The 23,038-nt window shown below is 53.7% G+C and overlaps 1 protein-coding gene across 3 annotated transcripts in view; it reads right to left on the bottom strand.

Annotated features, from left to right (window-relative positions):
• Positions 1 to 23,038, bottom strand: part of RPTOR (regulatory associated protein of MTOR complex 1) — a 420,173-nt gene that overhangs the window by 102,588 nt on the left and 294,547 nt on the right. For all 3 annotated transcript variants that reach the window (XM_054458563.2, XM_054458564.2, XM_054458567.2), the window contains 3 exons: positions 18,293 to 18,394; positions 8,224 to 8,307; positions 5,912 to 6,022 (listed from right to left, as the gene is read on the bottom strand). In XM_054458563.2, the coding sequence (XP_054314538.1) occupies positions 5,912 to 6,022; positions 8,224 to 8,307; positions 18,293 to 18,394 (297 nt within the window). The remainder of the gene's footprint in view (positions 1 to 5,911; positions 6,023 to 8,223; positions 8,308 to 18,292; positions 18,395 to 23,038) is intronic.

Here is a 23,038-nt window from a genome sequence, read left to right as displayed (position 1 = left end):
TTCTTTCTTTCTTTGAGGCAGGGCCTCACTCTGTTCCCTAGGCTGGAGTGCCATGGCGTAATCACGGCTCTTTGCAGCCTCGACCTCCCGGGCTCAAGTGATTCTCCCGCCTCAGCCTTCTGAATGGCTGGGACTACAGGCGTGAGCCAACATGCATGGCTGAGTTTTGTATTTTTTCATGTAGAGTCGAGGTTTCACCATGTTGCTCAGGCTGGTATTGAAATCCTGGTTACTCAAGTGATCTGTCTGCCTCAGCCTCCAAAAGTGCTGAGATTACAGACGTGAGCCCCGTGCCTAACCGTGTACTGCTTTTTCCTGCAATGCTTAACCAGCTGTTAATCCCATTAAGTATATTTCTTCCCATCATATATTGCAGTTTTCATCTCTAGAAATTCAAGTTGGGTTCTTTTTATATTCTCCGTGTCTCAATTTAACTTTTTGAATATGTGGAGCAGACTTCTAATATTTCAATGTCCTGGCCTCCTAATGATAACACCCGCAGCAGTTCTGAGCAGGTTTTAATGGGTTGATTTCCTTTTCTTCATTATGGGTCATATTTTCCTGATTCTCTCTACCCGCCTGGTAATTTCTGGCTGGTAGTGTGAAGTGCAGTGTAACCTGGCATGGGGAGTGATGCTGGGGGAGGCCCTCCGGGATCAACGTCCTGGGAGAATCCTGGAGAGACGGCTTTCTTCATGTGCCCCCCTTGGTGCTCCTTGTCCTGTGCAGTGCCATCTCTGTCAGATCAGTGTCCCCACTGTGCCCTGCTCTGTCTCATGCAAACGGCACACAATTCTCCCCAATGGCACATGGTATTCTTCCGTCTTTTCTTCCGCCCGAGCCCACCTTCTTTAAGGCCTCCCCATGAATCCCTCAGAGCTTCTGGCACAATGGGACACAGGGTGTGCCCCACAGGTGCTTGGGAAATGAGGGGAGGTCCCAGGCTCGCCCTTCTGCTGGGCCCAGCCTGAGTGGGCTCCCATCCTTCTCAAACTCTTAAGTGTGCCCTGAGGGCCGGCTGGCGGCAGCAGGGGGATGCTGAGAACACTGGGGGAGTGGCTGGCTTCTGCCTGCACCTCTGAACCTCTGAGCAGGCTCTGCGATCTTCATAGGTGGACCATGTGCACCCCGATCTGCACAATGGCAAGCCCCAGGAGTCACGGGGACCGCTGGGGGCTGCAGCAGGCACTCATCATGCGGGGGCGGAGCTCCGGAGGACCACCAGCAACACAAGGAGGGGGCGGAGCAGACATGGTGGGCGGAGCTCCGGAGATCCACCACCAACACAGAGGGGCATGCACACATTGTGGGGGGTGCACACATCATGGCGGGTGGGGGCGGAGATCCGGAGGACCGCCAGCAACATCCATGGCCAGACGTGGGGAGCGGAAGGGAGTGGAGGAATGACCCCTCAAAAACACAGGGAACTTTCATCTCTGGGAAGTTATCACCAGGGTAACGATGGAAGGAAGGGCGAGGCAGGTGAGGTAGATGAGGCTCAGTTTCTACTGGAAACACTTCAAAATGCCCCTCAGTGGAACGACTGCTTTTAAACATGCAGGTGCAACAAGCTGGTTAAGAAATTAATTCACAGGAAGGCCTGTGGTGCCTGCAGGCAGTTACAAGAACACTGCAGGCAAGGGCATGCCCAGCTGGCTGTGGGAACAGCTCCCCAAGCACTACTGAGCAGATAACCCCTTCAGCAGCATGAATATTAAACCCGAGGCCCTGGTATCTTGCCTGGAGCAGGGTGTAAAACGAAGGCGCGCTGCAGCCTCCGTGCTCATGGCCACGTTCTGCCATTTGGGGCACTCGAGAGCAACAGGCCCCGGGAGATCCACGGGACCAAGAGCCAGTTTTAAACAAGACGCCCTGCACTGCAATACCATGATGGGCTGTGGGTGCAGTGAGAATGTCACGATGAAGGTAGGAGGAAGGCTGTCCCCTTTCACCAAGAGCAACGCCTGAGACTAAAAATGAAGACATCATCAATTTCCAGGTCCTAAAAGGTACTAAAAACAGGAAGTCTGAGAATCAAAGTTGGCTTAGACACGTTCCTGCAGCACTGGCAGGGCTGGGGCAGGGCTGGGGAGCAGGCTCAGGCGGCCGTAATCCCAGACCACTGCATGCAGATGGCATCTCTTCCGTCCCTTCACCCTGGGCTTTGTGCCATGTGAGGGTCACTGTTTTGTGCATCCCAGAGCCTCTACACGTGGTCCTTCATCCGTGGCCAGGTGCCAAGACATTTCTAAGTGTGTCCATGTAGATGACGAAGATACGGGTGTAGGGCAGAAACGTTTCAAAATGACTTCCTGCCAAACACCTTTTGTTTACATAATGTGGCTCTTCAATGAATTTGAAGAAGAGTAAAATAGAAATGACCCACACCTCTCGCTTCCTGATCTGCAAAGCCAAGCTTTCCGTTTAGCAAGAAAAGGTTTTAGTGTAACAGAGACAGGCAGTAGAGATGTGAGATTTACGTGGTGCCCCTTCCTGGTCCTATTCTTCTATAATTTACACAGCAGTTTTCCACGTCCTGCTTCTGAGCTCTGGAACTGTGGCTGGAGGCAGATGGCCGAAGGATCACTGCCATGACTTTACAGAGGCAAATCACGGCCAAGGGAAGTGAAAATGACTTGTCAGAGCAAATGGGGTGATGGGATCAAACTCAGGTTTTTAACTCTTAAATCCAGTGCTTCAGCCAATCTTTCAAAGCAGTCATTCTTTATCTGTAGTTTAATGGGTAGCAGGGAAAATATTTTGCTGAAATATATGGTATTCCGGTCACCATTATGGAGCGTTCCCTGGTCACAGCCAGGTGCAGAGCACTGGGCCCAGGAGGGTTCGAGGTTGAACTGAGGTCAAGGTCAACCTCAGCTGTGCTGAGAGGAGGAGCAGCAGCTCCCCGCATCCAGCTCAAGAAATCAGGAGCAGCCGGGAGAGATGGCAAGCACGGCAGCCGACCCGTGCCGGGAGAGCCATGGTCAGTGCCCCAGGCCCAGAAAAAGAGTGAGAGATCCCAGAACCGGAAGAGGGGCTGGAAGCTGCTTCTGCTTGGAGAGAGCATATACCCAAAATCCTAGGGAATCTACAAGAACCAGCGAACTAGCAGAAAATCCCAGGGAATCTACAAGAATCAGCAGAACCAGCGAGAGGTCAACTGCTGCTGGGTACGATCGATACACGCCTCCAAGGTGGAAGCCCTCGCCGCCCACTTCGGCAGCAGCCTCTCCCCCCACCTCTTCGGCAGCGGCCTCCCCCCATCCCCACTTTTGTTGCGACACCAAAGTCGTATGTGAGCACTTGGGGTGTGGGGAGGCTACAGTCAGGGCTGGGTGCAGGGAGCAGAAGGGCTGAGCAGGGGCCCAGGGGTCCGTGGGCAGCACAGTTGGGGACCTGATGGCCTGGGCTGGACTTGAGTCAGCAGGGGCTGTGGGTGGGAGACACAGCAGTGGCTTTGTGTGGGGTGTGCAGGGCTGATGGCTGAGAACGCACAGTGCGGGGTACAAGCCTGTGGCTCAGGGTGCCTGCCAGTGCCTGGACAGCAGGGGCAGTGAATTTGGCTGAACAAAGCCCAATGTGGCAGCTTCAGCGAGCACAGCAGGTCCTGGTGGCCAGTGCGGCATGGCCGACAGGGCTAAGGATGAGGCTGGGTCTCAGTGCCAGTGACTGGACGGAGAAGCTGATAGAATCTGGCCCGGGGAGCGCCGGGCAGCAGGCAGGAGCCCCAGGGGCCGTAAGCTCCGTCCACTCTCCCCTCACCTGCCTCACAGAAAAGGGAAGGGTGGCCTTCCCTGGCTCCAAGCCATGACCTTTCCAAGGTGTTCTTGGCACTCTCCCGTACCTGCTCTGTGACTTTGCTAGACCCTCCCTTTCCCTGTGTGGGCAAAAAGCTCCAGACCCGGCGCAGGGGCCCAGCGGGGTGCCGGCCCATCGCATGGTAGCTATGTGGCCCCTGCTCCCTCCTGGGGGCGGTGCCTCACCAGTCAATAAGCTGCAAATTCACGCTAACTTCACAGGGGATGTAGGAATTAAGAGACTTTGCATATGAAAGCTGCCGGATAGGGCGCCACACACACATGCACACACAAGCGCCCACATACATGACCACCCCCGCGCACACGTGCACACAGCAGCTGGCTGAAGTCCGGGGAGGAACGTGGACCTGCTCCTATAGGCCTTCTAATGAGCTGCTGGGGCTGGTTTGCTTCAAAACCAAGCAGGGAGCAAAGCCAGCCTTGCCCTGATGCCGGCTCCTCCGTCCCGCTCTCCTCACCCGCGGCGGCGCCCAGAGCAAGACTGACTTGGCTTCTTCCCGGGGCTCCCTGCCAACCTGGCTCCGAGCCCAGCTCTGTATCACACACATGTGCCCCTCTGCACACGGACAGCTAAAGGCAAAGGCATCTCTGGGACGTCTTTGTCCCCAACAACCCTGCAGAGGGCAACATATCCCCCAACTCCATTCCCAGCACACACCCTTTGTTCTAGAATTTTCATGTTCTGTAAATGAGCCCCTCCCAGACCCTTTGCACCACTCTGTACAGCTCTCCTCTCCACTGTGTCACACGAGGAGCTTTCGAGCGCTCTCCCGCAGCCGAGCCTTCCACATTTTCCTTCGAGGGTCTTGCCTGCCATCACCACTGGGTGGACGAGGTCCCCCAGTCTTGGCCTCGGGCCAGCCCTACTCCTAGGCCGCATAGGGCTCCTGACCAGTTGTCTCTGGAAGGCTCCCTGTGCCCCGGCCGGCCACACAGGCTCCAGCCCGAGTCGCCTCTCCCCACCCAGGCTTGGTGCTGCCCTCCCAGCCCTGCAGCCCGACCTCCTCCGTTCACCCTCCTGGAGGAAAGTGCTCTCCACCCCGTGTTTCCCTACAATCCACTTGACACTGAGGCCAGGCAATGTTTATAAACCACAGCTACATTCTCTGATGTCTTTGTTCCAAAACCTGTAATAATCCCCACGCCTGCTAAATGAAGTTCAACTGTGTCTACCGGGAACCGTGCACCCTCCGTGTGGACAGGGACTCCCTGCGTGTCCCCGCACACAGCCACACGGAGTGGCCTGCCCTCCTCTAAATGTCTTCCCAGCCTGCCCTGCCACTTCCATGTTTGGACCCCGCCTGATATCCACCCCCTCATCAAGGCCTTTCCTGGCGTTTCCAGTTCAGCATAAGCTGGGTCTCGCCCACAGGACTTCTCAGCCTCACTCCTCTGACCCATCTCGCTGGTAGCTCCTGCAGGAGGTGACCCTGCCTAACAACAGGGCTGGTGTCACCTGCAACCCCTGCCCGCACCCAAGCATAAGCTGCTGGGGACAGGGACAGCTGACTTTGTGTCTCTCTTAACATAGCTAAATACGGGTCCCTGGCCTAGATGATTGAGGGGCGAACATGTGGCTGCAGGGCCAGGGCTGATGCCCATCAGAGAGGGCAGAGCCGGACAGCCCCATGTAAGGGGGTGGCCCCTAACACCTCGGGGCCTGGCCCAGACCACCTGTGCAGGGTTGAGGAGGGGGAGAAATGCAATGGTGGGCACAGGAGTGGTCGATGCGGGGTCTGGGCGAGGCAGAGGCCAAGTTTACTGCCATGACGGGGTTGCTTCCAGTCACGGTCAGGAGCACGGGGACAGCCTTACGGGGGGGGGGGGGGGGGAGTCAGACACAGGCAGGGGGACTGAGTGCAGGGCACCAGGGGAAGGCCAGGGACAGGATAGGTAGGTGACAGTCCCCCACGACCCAGAGGTGGCTGCCGAGGCGGGCGCGTCCCACTTTACCCCGGAAGAGAGAAAGGGAACGGCGGTGCCTGGAGAGGGAGTGAGACTGGAGAAAGGGCAGGCTGGAAGCACAGGGCTTGGCATCCCCAGAAGGGCCGGCGGGTTCACATCACTCTGGGGAGGAGGGCGGGGATACTCACGCTGTCCACTGCGAGGATCTTGGCCCAGATGAAAACGAGAAGTGGCCGCAGCTCTCGGGCCGAGCTCTGGAGCAGCTTCAGCACGTAGGGGAAGATGCCGACAGACAAGGCCTGGGGGAGAGGGAGGGCATCAGCGCGCCTGTGCCGCAGCGAGGGAACGGGCAGCAGCAGGGGTGCCACGCGGGACCAGCTGCAGTGTTATCTTCAGCACATATGGGAAACGCAACAGGAATGAATGGGCCTCACTTAAAGTAAAGAGGGGCTTCCTCCAGATTTATTCATCTCTGATTTATTCCTAGAAGCTGCCATGTATTGCCAGCCTTGACTGGTGTCAAGAGACTGGAATTAATCGCGTGGCAGCTTTTCCTTGTGGAGGGGCGGGCTGCTTGCGCCTGGGGCCCTCACCTGCCCTCGGTGGCCTTGTCTGCTCTTAGCAGCAGAGCATCAGGCACCTTCACTGTGTTGTTCACGTACAAGCCACGGCCACCTCTCCGTGACGGCGCAGCCAGCTTGCTCAACACTCACATTTGCACTTCAGATACACCTTGGGAGAAAGACGCCTGCCCTGGGAAAGGCAGGGAGGAGGGGGGTCGCCCAGGGGCTCACTGGCGCCCAGTTCTGGCCGTGTCATTCTCAGGGGACTCTGCCCTCAGAGGCAGGGGAGGGAGAGTGTGGAGGGCACTGCAGCATGAAGGATGCCTGGCAAAGTACGGCTGCACTCCACAGCCAGGGGTTTCTGCTGTGTCCTTATCTCAAAGCTGCTGGAATTTCAAAGACATCCCAAAGGTATCCCCTTCCAATAAGTGAGGTCCCCTGTAACCAAGACAGGAGGTGGTGGTGGGACCCAGGCCTGGGTCCCTTCCCTGTGAAAGGCCACATTTAACAAGGAATGAGCAGTTTCTCTGGTTCGGGTGGCTGGGCCCTCACCTGAGAGACAAAACCTGTACCTGTAAAAATACCTCGTTTATCCAGCCTCGATTCATGTATTAGCAAAATTTCCAATGAGCAGAAGCTTAATTCTTTAAAGGGAAGAAATTGGTTTTAAAAAATTAACCTTAAAAATGAAACTCTTTCTAGAATGTTATGAATACTGCTTCCTGTCTTCTTAGAGTGCAAGCAATGCCACGCAGGCCTTTCCAGGATGACTAAGTGACACCACCACGCACACACCAAGTGACCGAGTCACGCCAGCCTTCCTCTGATGACTCAGGCCCTGACTCTGCTACAAGCTATTTGTGGCCTCAGGCACCTGGCGTGAAAATGGCCCAGTGGTGAGTGCTGAATGATTCTTCCGAGTCTTGGATGTTTTCTCTCCTCCTTCAGTGCTGGACTATCAATTACCACTCTTTGTCAACATTATCTGATGAAAATACTTACATACACCAAACCCAGGTACTCACCACCCAGCTTGTGACAGCGGTTCCGCACCCACCGCCCCACCGCGCTGCTCCCAAGCACGGTAAATTAAGGCTCATATGTCACGTGATTTCATTGCTCATATGTCACGTGATTTCATTGGTGAATATTCAGTGTCTATCTCTAAAAAATTAGGTCTCTTTTATAAAAACACAATCCAGTTACCACACCCAAGAAAAACGAACAATGATTCTTGAATAACAGAAATCCAGCTCCTGTAAAATTTCTAATTGTTTTATGAGTATTCATTTTTGGAACTTCAACAGAACCAAGTAAGGTTTACTGTACACGGCAGCTGGCCATAGGTGTCTCGAGTTTCCTTCACTCTGCAGTTCCCTCTCAGCCTCTTTTTACTTTCCCTGTGAGTTACTTGTTAAACGCGCGTTGCTTCTTGATCCTGCCTCTGCCAGGGTTTTTTTAGTGGCCATCACTACTCTGCTATAGAATGAGGAACCAGAAGAGCGTTTCCGAATTGTGCCTGCCGTGATGGTGAGCAGACAGTGCTGAGGATCCAGACTCCTCCTGGGGGAAGCAGCACCACGAGGCGGGCGCTGAGTCAGGCTCAGGGGTGCCCTGCTGCTCCGCAGCGCTGGGCAGCGGCTCAGGAAAAGGGGACCGGCCAACAACATGCTCACTCCTATGTCTAACATCAGACATAAAGAGGGGCGACAACCCCAGACCCCCAAACGCCAGGCAGCACTGCAGGCTGCACGGGTACAGAGTGGGCTCCTTGAGGGCCTCAGGAGCGACAGGACACCACAATGGTGGACACACTCGCCCTGGGTCTCATGGCTGGGGGTGGCTCTGGATCATGAAATACGTGCACAGACTGAAACACGGAGCCTAATCTGTGTCCCGCCTCCCTCAGCCCCCAGGTTAATGCGGAAGGCACGCACCAGGCTCACTGCCCAGGGACCCAGGTCCAAAAATCTTCCAAGCAAGTCCAATGCTCTCAGCCGGTGCACTTGGCTTAACAGCACCTGGAAGAACAAGAAGAAAATGGTATCACTGCAAACCATACTGGTGTGCAACCCCGAAACGCTGCTGCACAAGCTGCCAGCTTTGGAGCAGTCTGCCACAGTTCAGAACTGTCTGCTGCTTCAGTCTGTTACCTAGAGCTGGTGCTCCAGCGGTCTGACCACAGTTCAGACCTGTCTGCTGCTTCAGTTACCTAGAGCTGGTGCTCCAGTGGTCTGACCACAGTTCAGATCTGTCTGCTGCTTCAGTTACCTAGAGCTGGTGCTCCAGCGGTCTGACCACAGTTCAGATCTGTCTGCTGCTTCAGTCAGTTACCTAGAGCTGATGCTCCAGCGGTCTGACCACAGTTCAGATCTGTCTGCTGCTTCAGTTACCTACAGCTGGTGCTCCAGTGGTCTGACCACAGTTCAGATCTGTCTGCTGCTTCAGTTACCTAGAGCTGGTGCTCCAGCGGTCTGACCACAGTTCAGATCTGTCTGCTGCTTCAGTCAGTTACCTAGAGCTGGTGCTCCTTTCCTTACAAGTTCATGCTTTTAGACAGGTGAAGAAAACACACTTTATTCCTTTATTACACAGATAAAACATGCTCAATGTAGAAAACACTAGAACAAACATGCTTTAATTGCATTTAAAAAGCTAACCCACTGGTGACATTTTGGTATATGAACTCAGACATTGTTCTTTATGTCCACACTTCTCGTATTGATCTTGAACTAGATAATATGTGATTCTATTTCTCAGCTCCTTTTTAAACTAAACAATGCACTGTGAACATCGTTCATATCACTAGGTATGTACTGACCATATTATTCCCAAAGGCGGCACAGTACTTCCGTTATGCAAATGTACACAATTCTTTAAACAACTTCCCCACTGATATTTAAATTATCATCAAAATGTTCCTACTTTTAACATTTTTATTTATTTATTTTTGAGATAGGGTCTTGCTCTGTTGCCCAAGCTAGAGTATAGATGCCAGATCATGGCTCACTGCAGCCTCAACCTCCCGGGCTCAAGTGATCTTCCCACCTCACCCGAGTAGCTAGGACCGCAGGTATGTACCACCATGCCTGGTTCATTTTTGTATTTTTTATAGAGATGGGGGTCTCACTACATTGCTCATGCAGGTCTTGAACTTCTGGCTCAAGCAATCCTCCCGCCTCAGCCTCCCAAAGTGTTGGGATTACAGGCGTGGGCCATCATGCCTGGCCAAAATGCTGTTCTTATAAATAATATTGTGATCAATATCCTAACAGGTACATCTGCACACTTACATGATTCTTTTCCACTAAGATAAATGTGAGTATTAAAAAGGTAAGGTCGGGGCATATATACTTAAGTTACTAAATGACCCTGCGGCTGAACCCACGCACATTCTATACGGCATGCACGTGGGCGCCAGCTTCCTGCTGCCTGAGCTGGTCACCCAGCAGCGCTCACTGGGGTCTGACTCTGGGCAAATTACTTAACGTCGCTGAGCCTTGATTTATTAATTCATAAAACACATACAACACAACACCTGCCCACAAGGGTTTCATTAAATTAAATAATAAATTTAAAGCTTGTGGGACAACACTAGTCCATATTACACTATTATTAGCCAACAGGACAGGTGAAAATACATCCTTTTCATCTGGATTTCTTGGATTTCAAGGGGAGTACATTTTGCAGGTTGATGGGCCATTTCCCCAGTAAACTTGCCCTGCATGCCTTTAGTTTTCTACTTCAAAATGTGGCTTTTTCTTATTGACATGTCAGAGTTCCTTATAAGTTAGAGTGGGCTTTGCCAGAGGTTTTGCACATACTTTTTCTGTTATATTAAAGTTCTACACTTTTTTTTTTTTTTTTTTTTTTGGAGACAGAGTCTTGCTCGGTCGCCCAGGCTGGAGTGCAGTGGCGCAATCTCGGCTCACTGCAAGCTCCACCTCCTGGGTTCATGCCATTCTCCTGCCTCAGCCTCCTGAGTAGCTAAGACTACAGGCGTCTGCCACCACGCCCAGATAATTTATTTTTGTATTTTTAGTAGAGACAGGGTTTCACTGTGTTGGGCAGGATGGTCTCAATCTCCTGACCTTGTGATCCACCCGCCTCGGCCTCCCAAAGTGCTGGGATTACAGGCGTGAGCCACCGCGCCCGGCCAAGTTTTACACTTTGAATGGCATTACTTCTTTTGATTTTTTCCTTAATGGTGTCTACGCTGGAGGGCGCGTGCATTGAGTCCCTCCAACCTACAGCATTTCTATCCACGATGCCCCAGTTATCCAAGGGGTATTTATGGGGCAGGTGCCGCGTTGGGTGCTAGGAGAGTGACCACGGACAGTAGGGACCACCTCGCCCATCCTTCATGTGGCCTGGGAGACAGACATTAAATGAATGACCGCCCCATCGCCATGCCTAAACACACAGACCCTGGGAGGCCCTGACCTGGCCTCGCTGCAGGCCTCGGAGGTTTTCCCTCCCCCCAGGAGAAGATGCACAGGACACAGCTGGGCAGCGGGTCCTGGAGGTGACATGAGGGGGTTACCGCGTTGCAGGTGGAGAGGCTGGAAAAGCTTGGGTGTCTGAGGATGCACAGGCCACCAGTATGACTGAGGTCAGTGATGGGGAAGGGGCCAGATAGGGAAAGGCCCCGCAGACGGCGTGCAGAGAGGTCAGTTTGTCTTGAGATCCAGAAGCCACCAGCCGACGTTAAGCAGCAGTGACTGGTCCAGTGTGCTTGCTTTGGGGACAGGCCTGGCAAGAGGCTGGAAGTGGGGGAGGTGAGTGGAAGGGGGTGGGTTTGACCAGGGTGCCAATATGGAGATGGGGAGGAAGAGACTGCAGCACTGGCCAGAGGCTGAGAGAAGGGGTGAAGGAAAGCAAACTCTAGAAAAGAAGGTTTGGGATGAGTCTGAAAACCCTCAAGAGAGGCAGGGGAAAGGGACGAGGAGGCCAGTGAGGGTGGAGGACAGGGGAGAGGGGAGAGGAGAAGGCGGCGACCTGGGTCGTGCTCCTGGGGGTCCGCCAGCGTGACTTCCATGGAGCCACCGAGTCAGGAGCATGGGCCCTGGGGAGCCGTGGAGAGGGAGGAGCTTCCCTGTGGGGGGAGAAGAGCACTGGCAGGAGGACGAGGGGGACAGGGAAGGTCACAGGTGGCAGCAAGAGGAGGGGGCTAGCCAGGCTGGAGGGGCAGGAGACAGGGTACGGAGGGGATCCCAACATGTCCAGCCTTGGGGGCAGAGAAAGAGCAGTCGGAATGTGGCTTCACTTCCCTTCTATGTGCCCCGAGCCAGCTCCCATACCGGGTTCACCATGGACCCAGGAGTGGCAGGTTCCCCGTGCTGGCGGTGCTGAGAGTCTCTGATTAAGAGGCTGGGAAAGGAACGTGGGACTGCTCACGGGATATGTGAACTGGAACCGGATCCCTCTCCCATGCTGAACTCAGGGGCTGTCGCATGCCACTGCTGCCTGGAACTCAGGTTTGAGGGGCCAGTCGGAGGAAAAGCACGGGCTCTGGGGCCGGCTGACCTGATGTTAACCCTGCCTCCATCTCTGCCCAATAACTGGCTTAGATTCCTAACTTCTGGAAACTTCAACATCATTATCAAGAAAAACGGAGACAACAGTACTTGACTTGGGCTTATTCTCAAAGTTCAATGAGACAGAGTCCGTAAAGTGTCTAGCACAAAGCTGTGTGCACCAAGGTGTCCAGCAGATGTAAAGTCAGCATCGTAGTGTTCGGCTTCCAGATGTCTCCACCACCCAGGGTTTTGAGGACTGACTCTCTGTGTGCAGGGAACACTAGGCTGCCTGAGGCTCGAGTTTCTAGATGACCCAGGGAGAGGAGAGGAGGCAGGTCTCGCCACGGCCGCAATCATCAGAAATCAAAGACATCATCAGATCTAAAGCTTACAAAGATTGTTTTCTGATTCTCTTTGTTTTTTCCAACACTGTAAATAAGGACAAGGCTGTTTCTAAGGTAAATAGTTGCAGAACAAATGGAAAAAGTGGCAGGACGGGGTGAAGAATCAAGGCCAGTTCCTGTTACTGTTTTACCAGGACACTAGCCTAGCAATAAAGGTCTCCTTAGCATGTGCTCCTTACAAACAACAAAAGCAAACAGGACGCTGGTTCACAATCACTACCGTGACGTGGTCCTGAGCGTCGCACTGTAGGAGCTGCAGGTGCTGATGAAACACACGCGGGGGCCTCGGTGGCCCACCTGCCTGGGAGTCGGCATCGGAGGTCCGCGGGCAGCACGGGATTTGGTGCTGCAATTATTTCATTTGCAAAGAAACATCGTCAATAAAGAGTATTGGGGGGAAGGTTAAATACTGTTTTTTTTTTTTTTTTTTCAAACATTACTTCACCTTCCTGCCACCTTTTGTTGATTTACGTTTTTTAAAAACTGAAGCCAACATAAAGCAAAGTTATTTTTAAAATAGGATTGGCTTTTAGGAAAAAAGCCAATGTTGTTTTTGTACTTAAAAACAACAAAAACAAAAATCTCCTGTTTCGGACCATCCCAGGATCTATGGAAATTACAGAAGTAAATGATGGTGAGCTGAATGAGTTACTGAGATTTATTTTCCACCTGTGGTAACCCAAACTAAACATTAATCATGGTGGCAGGCATGGAGGCTCAATACTGTAATCCAAACACTGTGGAAGGCTGAAGCTGGAGGATCGCTTGAGGCCAGGAGTTCGAGACCAGCCTGGCCAACATGGTGAAACCCCATCTCTACAAAAAATACAAAAATGAGCCGGGCATGATGGCACATGCGTGCAGTTCCAGCTACTCAGGAGGCTGAGTCAGGAGGGTGGCTTGACCCCAGGAGTTGGAAGTTGCAGTGAGCTATGATCATACCACTGCAATCCAGCTGAGGCGACCAAATTAAAACAGAATTGCTAAGGTTATCAAATTTCATTTGCCTTGTATACAAAGAGAGTGCTCAGGCAGGCATACTGGAAGAGTTGCTTCATAAGGAAAGATTCTCCAGTTCCAGCCCTGGAGTGCGGGTGCTGCAGGCCAGGTTGCCTGGGGAACCTGATGAACAGGGCGGTTTTGGAGTCCCTGATGTATATGGTATATATAATATCACTCTAGTTTGTCATTCTGCTGTCACCTGATAACAATCCTGTACTTTCAGACCCCACATTCTATTTGTAAAAAAAATGATGCACGGAGAGAGAGCAAATAGACTTCCTAATGAAATGCTCACACTGATTTGTGACATCTAGGAAAAGGGACTAAAACTTCATCCTATAAAATCACTCTTGGCCAGGTGCAGTGATGCACACCTGAAATCCCAGCTACTCGGGAGGTTGAGGCACAAGAATCACTTTAACCCAGGAGGCGGAGCTCCGGCTGCAGTGAGCCAAGATCACCCATCAACAGAGGACTGGATGAGGAAAACTGCAGCGTCTGTGTATCATGGACTACTACTCAGCCAGAAAAAGAATGAAATCGTGTCTGTTGCATCAACATGGGTGAAACAGGAGGCCATAATGCTCAGTGGAATAACTCAGAAACAGAAAACCAACTGTTGCATGTTCTCACGTATAAGTGAGTGGGAGCCAAACAATGGGTCCACAGGGACACACAGGTGGAATAACAGGCACTGGAGACTCCAAAAGGTGCGAGGGGCTGAGGGCTGAGAAATTACCTATGGGGTATAATGCCCACTATGTGGGGAGCAGGTTCACCCAAAGCCTAGACTTCACCACTACGCAGTGCATGCATGCAAGAAACCTGCACCCGTATCCCCTGGATCTATTGAAAAGAACAAGGGCCAAGTAAACAAATGAACACATAAATATCACTGTCACCTTTTTCCTGAAAAAGAAAGAAGAAAAGTCACTTTCTCCCCTCTCTTCCATAACCTAGGCGCTCTTCATTCCCCTGCCTGGGCTTCCTGAGCCACCTGTGGGGGGCACACAGCACTGAGTTCCGGGCGAGCGGCCGAAGCCAGAGGGCAAACACACCCCACAGGCCACGAGAGTCCAGAGCTCCTCGTGAGAAGATGGTGTTCAGGGCTGGGTGCGGTGGTTCACGCCTGTAATCCCAGCACTTTGGGAGGCCGAGGCGGGTGGATCACAAGGTCAGGAGTTCAAGACCAGCCTGGCCAAGATGGTGAAACCTTCTCACTACTAAAAATACAAAAAATTAGCCGGGCGTGGTGGCGGGTGCCTGTAATCCCAGCTACTTGGGAGGCTGAGGCAGAGAATTGCTTGAACCCAGGAGGCAGAGGTTGCAGTGAGCCGAGACCGCGCCACTGCACTCCAGCCTGGGCAACAGAGTGGGACTCCATCTCAAAAAAATGGACACCATCAATCAAGGGTCTGGGCAAAACAGCAATTTTTTTAAACACTGTATCTTCCTTCTTGTTCCTCTGTTGATTTATATTTTTAAAAGGCAGAGAGGATATTGAGGCTGGAAAGCAGAAAAGGGCTGTTCCATGCTCACATTTACAGGAGAGGCTGCGAATCAGCCGGACCTGATGAGACACCGCGCGTGACCCTGGAGGGCCACCAGCCACTGCCTCTGGCTCAGGGATGAAGTGGCAGGGATTCAGAACACCAGGAAGTGTGTAAGAAAATTCCCTTTCCCTTAAGTGATGTTTTCTGACTTGCCAAGGCACTAGAGAATAATTTAAGGATAACAGGGCCCAGGCTTTGGCAAAAATAAAGGCTCTTAAGAGAAAGTGCAGGGAAGTGGGCCGAGTTAACGAGAAAGAAGCCAGCCCCGGGGGGTACGTCAAATGAAGCCAATACCGCATTATACTTCACCTTTCCCTACTTTCTCGTTAGGCGGAGGTCCGCCCACTGATCCCGGCTGGGCACAGCCAGGAGACAGACCCTCCAGAAGGAGGAGGAACCTGCCACTCGCACCTGCTGGAAAACCACGTGGGAAATGCCCCATGCTCCGACCAGAGCTGTCTTTGCGTACATCACCATCAGAAAGCTGCCTCCAGCATGTCTCCTCCTTCCTTGAGGGAGTGTGGGTGGCCAAGAGAACATCGAAAGAAATCAACAGAAGGCCATTTACAAAAAGATTATTTGCTGGACCCAAAAGAACTGGATTTAACGTGCTTGGCATCGAGTCCTGCTTTGGAGAGGGCCGATTTTACTCCATCACATTGCTTAAATAGTAGGAAGGTCAGTAGGAGAGCCAGTGTCTTCTGAGGGACATCCTGGTGACCAAGGTGACCAACAGGAGCCGTGGGGCCCAGCATGGGCAACCTGTGCTGCGGACACCCCCGGTTACCTGCGGCCACACAGCCAGCTGCCTTTCTACACTCGCACGAAGGGAAAACGTGGGCTTCTGTCAAATGTTGTTTGGTTGCGTTGCTGCTATCACTGCGTGTTCTTGGTTTTGAACATGAGCTGGTTTATTTGTTTACACCTCACTCTGCAATCTCAGGATAGTCTTAAATGAATCTAGGCACATACAGGAAGAACAGTAATAACGTCTGCATTCTTTTCACAATGTCCAAAAAGCAACCGTCATAATAAACCAACAGCAGCAGAAATACATACTGTGAAATGTGGTACAATGTTATTTTATTTTGTAGAGATGGAGTCTCCCTATGTGGCCCAGGCTGGCCTTGAACTCCTGGGCTCAAGTGATCCTTCCCCGTCTTGGCCTACTGAGGAGCTGGGATCATAACACCAGGGCAGCCGGCTGGCACACTGGTTCTTTGTTGTCCGCCTGAGACAATGCCGGCGAGGACAGGCCGGCAGTAATGTCTTGAGCATGTCCACGTGCACTGTTCCTTCTCCCAACTCCTCTTTCTCTGGCTGAGATTCTTGGGGCAAAGTCCTGAACGAGGTGAGGCCTCAGTCCTACAGCGCACCTGCGATGCTGGCTGCCATGCTGCAGCGCAGACTGAACGGCGGAAGGGAAGGCTGCTGAGGCCATGGCCGTGATGGAAATAAACTGGCCCCGGTTTTCTAAATGATCTCTCAGAGGCAGGATGAACACCTGGTCTAGTGAAGATTGGTGTGCCGTCCGTCAGTGTGGTGAGCGGCCCTAACCGGAAGGCGCCAGCTCTGGAAGGAAGCAGGGCTGATGGGGGGCGCCACTCACACCCTCTCCACGGAGGCACCGCCACCCAATCTGCTTTCTAGGCAGGCGAGGACCCAACTCTGCCGACTCTCAGAACTCAGCACCACACCCGGAGGTGGGGCTCTTCCTGTGTGTGGGGGGAGTCACCCAGCTTTAAACCGAAAGGGGCGGGGCCTGCTCATTCCCTGCCTGCTGCCGGGCAGCCCCTCCCCACGGCCACGCACAGCTCCTCGCCAAAGTCCAGCTGTACCACCCCAATCACAAAAACACTTTTCCAGCTTTTAAAGTGAGTTCTTAGACCTTGATATCTACACTGACCAGTGGATTTTAAACTCCTTTGATTCTGACCCAGCCCACACACTTCCCCACAAACACACATTCACTGGAACAAAAGTTCTGTGGAATCTTTCTAACTTCACTACCTGTGACGAACTTTCCATTTCCGTGGCTTCCCATCCTATCTCAGTGACCAAGAGCCAGCAGGACCCACGACGCGACCTCCCACCCACGACGCGACCTCCCACCCACGACGTGACCTCCCACCCACGACGCGACCTCCCACCCACGATGCGACCTCCCACCCACGAACAGGTCACCCACGACGTGACCTCCCACCCACGAACAGGTCATCCACGACGTGACCTCCCACCCACGAACAGGTCATCCACGACGTGACCTCCCACCCACGATGCGACCTCCCACCCACGAACAGGTCATCCACGACGTGACCTCCCACCCACGAACAGGTCATCCACGACGTGACCTCCCACCCACGACGCGACCTCCCACCCACAAACAGGTCATCCACGACGTGACCTCCCACCCACGACGCGACCTCCCACCCACGAACAGGTCATCCACGACGTGACCTCCCACCCACGAACAGGTCATCCACGACGTGACCTCCCACCCACGACGTGACCTCCCACCCACGACGTGACCTCCCACCCACGACGCAACCTCCCACCCACGAACGGGTCACCCACGACGTGACCTCCCACCCACGAACAGGTCATCCACGACGTGACCTCCCACCCACGACGCGACCTCCCGCCCACGAACAGGTCATCCACAACGCGACCTCCCGCCCACGAACAGGTCATCCACGACGCGACCTCCCGCCCACGAACAGGTCATCCACGACGCGACCTCCCGCCCACGAACAGGTCATCCACGACATGACCTCCCACCCACGACGCGACCTCCCGCCCACGAACAGGTCATCCATGACGCAACCTCCCACCCACGAACAGGTCCTGGTCTGCACGCGAACAGCACGGACACGACACGGGCCCCGTGGGCACTGGCATCTGAAGGGTGTGCCCCAAAAGGGCCTATTTGTTACAGCAGCTGTGACAGCCCCGTGCAAGGGAAGGGCTGCCGGCTTCCGGATCTGTGTGTGCTTCAGTGCATAACCTACGGGCGCTGGGCCACAAAGCCCGCTCCGCCTGCTTCGCCGGTCAGTATCTGCTCAGGGAGCCTCCTCCCTCCTCTCCCGCATTCACTGCCAGCTCCTGTCCTTCCCGAGAGAAGGAGGCAGTGGTGTCGAGAGCCTGCTCTGAAGCGAAGCCCACCTGTAGCTGAATCTCAGCAATTCCTAAAGTGGAAATGGTAGCCAGAGGAGATGGGGATGATGGACTGGCTGATGACTCCCCAGTCCCAAAGTTACACTTATCCGAGGGTGGAGGAGGGAATCAATGGCTTTAGAGGAAACCCTTTAGGAATGAATGTGCGATCAGCCCAGTGACTCCTGATTGGATCTGTGTGATCTGTTTGCCTGAATGCCACCTGCCCATGCGCCGTCATTTTTGGGGCAGAGGGGCTGGGATGTCACAGACCCACAGGGCTGAGGGAGAGAGAAGGCACTCCCGGGGCTGTGCAGGCATCTGGCTTCCTTCCTGCGGGACCTCGGCTGTCTGGCCCGGTCCGAAGAAACTCACCTGCAAGACGATGGGCAGCTGTTCGGGTGGGTTTCGGTTCTCCACGCCCATGGTGAGCCACACCTGGAATGCGGTCAGCTGCTCGGCGAAGAACGGACTGTGCTGCGGGGCAAGCAGAACAGGTGCTTGTTAGGGCCATGTTCCCAGACGACCTGGTCTTGCCCACCCCTGCCACCTGCCGGGCATCCAAGCCTTCACGAAGGGCCCGCCCTGCAGGGCTGCGAGGATGCCAGGCGGCTGAGAAGCGGGCACTCTGGGCACGCCAAAGAGGGAAAGCCTGCGGGGCGTGCAAAGGGACCAGAGGCAGGCAGGAGAAGGGAGCAGCTGAGGATGACTCCAAGGCTTTTGGCCGGGGCACCGAGCTGGGGCCGCAAGAGGAGTGTGCCGGGAACCAGCCGTGGACATGTGGTGCTCACAACAGTGGCTGGACAAGGATGTGAAAGTGCTGGGGGCAGGGGACCCCGTGAGTGTGTGGATCAGCAGGCAAGTCTGGCTGGGGACATGCTTGGGAGTCATGGTGTGTGAATCTTTTTTAAGTTAAATGAGAAAGGAAAGGGGCCCAGGACGGAGCCTCTGCTATGGAGACCAAGGAGATGAGCTGGGGCTGCGCTGGGGCCAGTGAGGACCCAGCAGTGGAAGGAAAGCAGAGCTCAAAGGTCTGGACGCCAGGGAGCAACGTCCAGGGCAGAGCCACAAACCAGCACCGGGCAAGGCGAGATAACGATGGAGAGCTGACCAGGCCCTGGATCAGCAGCGAGAACACTCTGGAGTTGGGCAAAAGCGCAGCCAGAGTGGGTTCGAGACAGGGTGAATTCGGTTTTGGTTGCAAAGGGGAAGAAGACAGACAGGTGGTGGCTGGAGAGGGACGTAGGGTCAGGAAGTGCTTTTTGTAGATGTGGAGTAATGGGGACAGGACGCTGGTGAGAAAGACCCAGCTGGGGGCACGGAGGGTGGGGAAAGGCTGCTGGAGGGCATCCTCGGGCAGGCTGGGGGACAGGACTGGAAGCACAGGCTGGGCTGGCAGAGCAGGGCTGCTCCCCAGGGGAACCAGGCAGGGGGCAAATCAAGGGGGCCCAGATGCAGAGAAGCGGGGGGAGGGCTGGAGGACCCGGCAGAGGCGGTTGCCCGACTGCTTCTTGTTTCCTCAGTGAAATGGGAAACGAGGGCACTCTCTGGGGTGAGGGCGGAAGGAGGGGTTGCAGCTGGACAGAGAAGGCGCGCAGGTGAGGGAGACCAAAAAAATGCGTGGGGTCAGAATGTCAGGCGGCGTCAGGGCCCCTTGAGGGGGTGACACGAGCTCTCCGTGGGCCACGCCGGGTGGGCCCGGGCTCCCAGTTAGCCCAGCCATGTGAGTGCAGGCACAGAATGGAGCAGGTGGGCAGCAGGGCTGCTGGGCCTGCGGCTGGAGAGCGTGAAGGCTGCAGGGGAGGCTGCCGTTGGAAGGTCTCGGAACTGAGCGGCCAGGCGGGAGCAGTCCGGCCTGATTCCCTCCACGGAGGGTCACTTCCACTTAACACACAGCTCTGCCTTCCCTGAGCCCCAGATACAAAGAATAAAGAAAAAAAAAAAAAAAACAACTACCAGCCTCTCTCTCCCATCCACTATCCTCTCTTCCCCATGTTGTTTGATTTTGCTCAGGGGGAAGCTGGGTGGCTGCAGTGGAGGTGCGTGTCTCTGTGAGAGGAGGTTGGGAGGAATCCTCCCTCTGCTCATCTGGCGGGGTCGGCTGTGCCCCAGGTTCCAGTGAATGTGGACACACGTGGACAGGCGAACGCCAGGAGTAGAACAGGGTGCCTCCATGCGCCCAAGTCCAGGAGCGCTCTCGGCAGCCTCCACAGAGGAGCCTGGTGGGCAAAGCCCCGTGGCCCCACTTAAAAAGTCAGCCGAGAACATTCACCACATAGGAATCCGTGCTTCCGTGCAGCCAGTTTACAGAAAGTTAATCACACTTGGAGGGCAACCTGTGGAGTTGGCATGGAGCCCCCAGAGTGATTTTCCTGTTTTCAAGTGTGAATTATTCATAAATTGGTTGAAAAAAATCTCGTTAAGTACCCCCTCCTCCACATCCCGTGAGAACCCCCTCCTCCACATCCCGTGAGAACGTAGTTCTCCTGAGTTAGAGAAGGCTTGAGTCTGTGAACAGAAGTCAGGTAATTCAGATAATTACACCTCTTCTTTCTTTCACATTAGCTTTGCCTGATGGATTTTCACATGTTCCTCACTGCTGGAGTCACCACTCCATGCAGAAAGAGAAAAATTCGTGACAATTCACCTCAAACTGACAAAAAAGGAAAAGCACACCTTTGCCTGGCAGGTGTGAGGTGAGGCCGGTGAAGCTCCCTAAAGCCACGGGGAGGCTGACGAATTAGAGCAAGCACCCATGGAAGAGTGGCCAGCACTTTATATGATGTTCCGGAAAACATCTCGAGAGCGGCCCGTGTCTCCACCCATGATTCACAGGGCTGATGTTTTGGGCCAAATCTCTGAGATTTTCTCCACCCCATGAAGAGCTCCTGAGCTGGCCCCTGCGTGCAGGGAGCTCATTCAGCGAGACAGAGAGCTCACAGGTCCCCCTGGGCTGAGCGTCTGGGTTGCCCGGCCAGGACCACACAGCTGGCTCTCCCAAGGCGATTCGGATGCCAGGAGTTTTGCTCTGTTGCCAGCCTGTGTGCCAGGCAGTTTGGCATATTCTAAAAACAGGGGCAGCAGACTGAAAATGGGAAGGCCGGCTGAGAGGCTGAGAGCCTCCAAGTCACACCTAAGTGGAGCCCGTCCAGCTGCACTTCCGCTACCAACAACCTGAGCATACCTGCCGCCTTTCTCATCATCCGGACATTCTGAGACAGCTGCTCTCCGTCCTGACAATGGCACAATACATTTTCCACTTACGACAAGCTTGCTGCTTAAAGAGGGGACTTAAAGTTCACTGCCACGGGGACACTCTACCCCTCTGTACGGCTCTGTAGGGACATTCCACCTCCCTGTACGGCTGCTCAGTTTGCAGAAGGGTTCTCTTTAACACCCCCAAGAAAGTCAATTAGCCCAAGCTTTCTACTGCAGGGGAATCATTCTGGCTTCTCCTCCTGTCTGAATAAACCAAATTTTTTTTTTTTTTTTTGAGACAGAGTCTCACTCTGTTGCCCAGGCTGGAGTGCAGTGGCATGATCTTGGCTCACTGCAAACTCCGCCCCTGGGTTCAAGCAATTCTCCTGCCTCAGCCTCTGAAAACCTCAATTTTGATAGGGTTCTATGTCACTGTTAGTAGAGAAAAATCAGAAAGTGAAATTTTAAACGATACCATTTACAACCATATTGAGGGACGAGAAGGCTCAATATTATAGAGGTGGTGACTTCTCCCAAATCAATCTGTAGATTAATTGTAATCTCAACGAAAATCCAGCAGGTTCTTTGCAGAAATTAACATGCATGGAAATGCAAAGGACCAAAAGTAACTGAGGCAACCTTGGGAAAAAAACGCACTTGTGGGACTTAGTCTACCAGCTTAGAAAGTGTCATGTAGAGTTTGTCATTACAACTGTGTGGTCCTGGTGCAAAGAACAAGTGAGCAAAGGGACAAACGAGGGAACAGAGGCAGCCACATGGACACGGTCCTTGGTGCAAACGAGGGAACAGAGGGAGCCACGCGCACACGGTCCTTGGTGCAAACGAGGGAACAGAGGGAGCCACGCGCACATGGTCCTCAGTGCAAATGAGGGAACAGAGGCAGCCACGTGAACACGGTCCTCGGTGCAAAGGAGGGAACAGAGGGAGCCATGCGGACACGGTCCTCGGTGCAAACACCACCAAGTAAGCCGAGCATTCACGGGGGACGTGAAATGTGAGCAGATGCAAGTCCAGATGTGAAAGGGAAACATACAGGCTGCTAGCTGACAAAGTGCATAGCATCTGCTCAGAATGCTCATCTCAGAGGAAATAAAGGTTTCATAAAACAGGATACCAAAAGCCCGAACCATAAATGGCCAATACAAGTATGGACAATGCTCTATTAACCATCAGGGAAATACACAATTAGCTCTTAAGGAAATACCTTTTCATACTGAACCATAATAGCCAAAGAAACAAACAGCAACCAAAACTCTCGAGTGCTGCAGGAAGGCGTGTAAACTGACTCAGCCACTTTGCAGAGCGCTCTGGCAGCATCTGTTAAAGCTGAATATGGGCAAACCCTGGGACCCCGAAGGATCACTCCGAGGAATGGGAAGGAGGGAGCAGCCCCTGAACGGGAGGACAGCCGGGAAGGGGAAGCCTTGGCCTCAGGCACAGAATTGGTGCTAGCGGGTGGGGAACCAAAAAAAAAAAATCAGTAATCAAGACAAATGATATTTCAGTGCAATATTTACAAAAATAAAAATTAATGCAAAAATCCATACTGAAGAAGATATCGACGTTTCAAAGGGAGGATCAATATCACAGAATTCCCTTTTGTCTCAGGCTCTGATGTGATAGAGTCTGGCTCTAGCCAGCAATGTTAGTGAGGACTGAAAACTGAAAACGCCCAGTGGCCCTAGAAGGGACACATGAATGTTGGGACACTCAATGTTGTCCGCCTTGCAATGAGCGTGAGCTGTGGCGTGGTGAGTGTGAGCTGCGGCGCGGTGAGAGTGAGCTGCGGCGCGGTGAGAGTGAGCTGCCGTGCGGTGAGAGTGAGCTGCCGTGCGGTGAGAGTGAGCTGCGGCGCGGTGAGAGTGAGCTGCGGCGCGGTGAGTGTGAGCTGCGGCGCGGTGA

This window comes from Pongo pygmaeus, chromosome 19 (genome assembly GCF_028885625.2).
Source record: "Pongo pygmaeus isolate AG05252 chromosome 19, NHGRI_mPonPyg2-v2.0_pri, whole genome shotgun sequence".
Classification (NCBI taxonomy): domain Eukaryota; kingdom Metazoa; phylum Chordata; class Mammalia; order Primates; family Hominidae; genus Pongo; species Pongo pygmaeus.
This window is presented reverse-complemented; position numbering and strand designations above follow the sequence as displayed.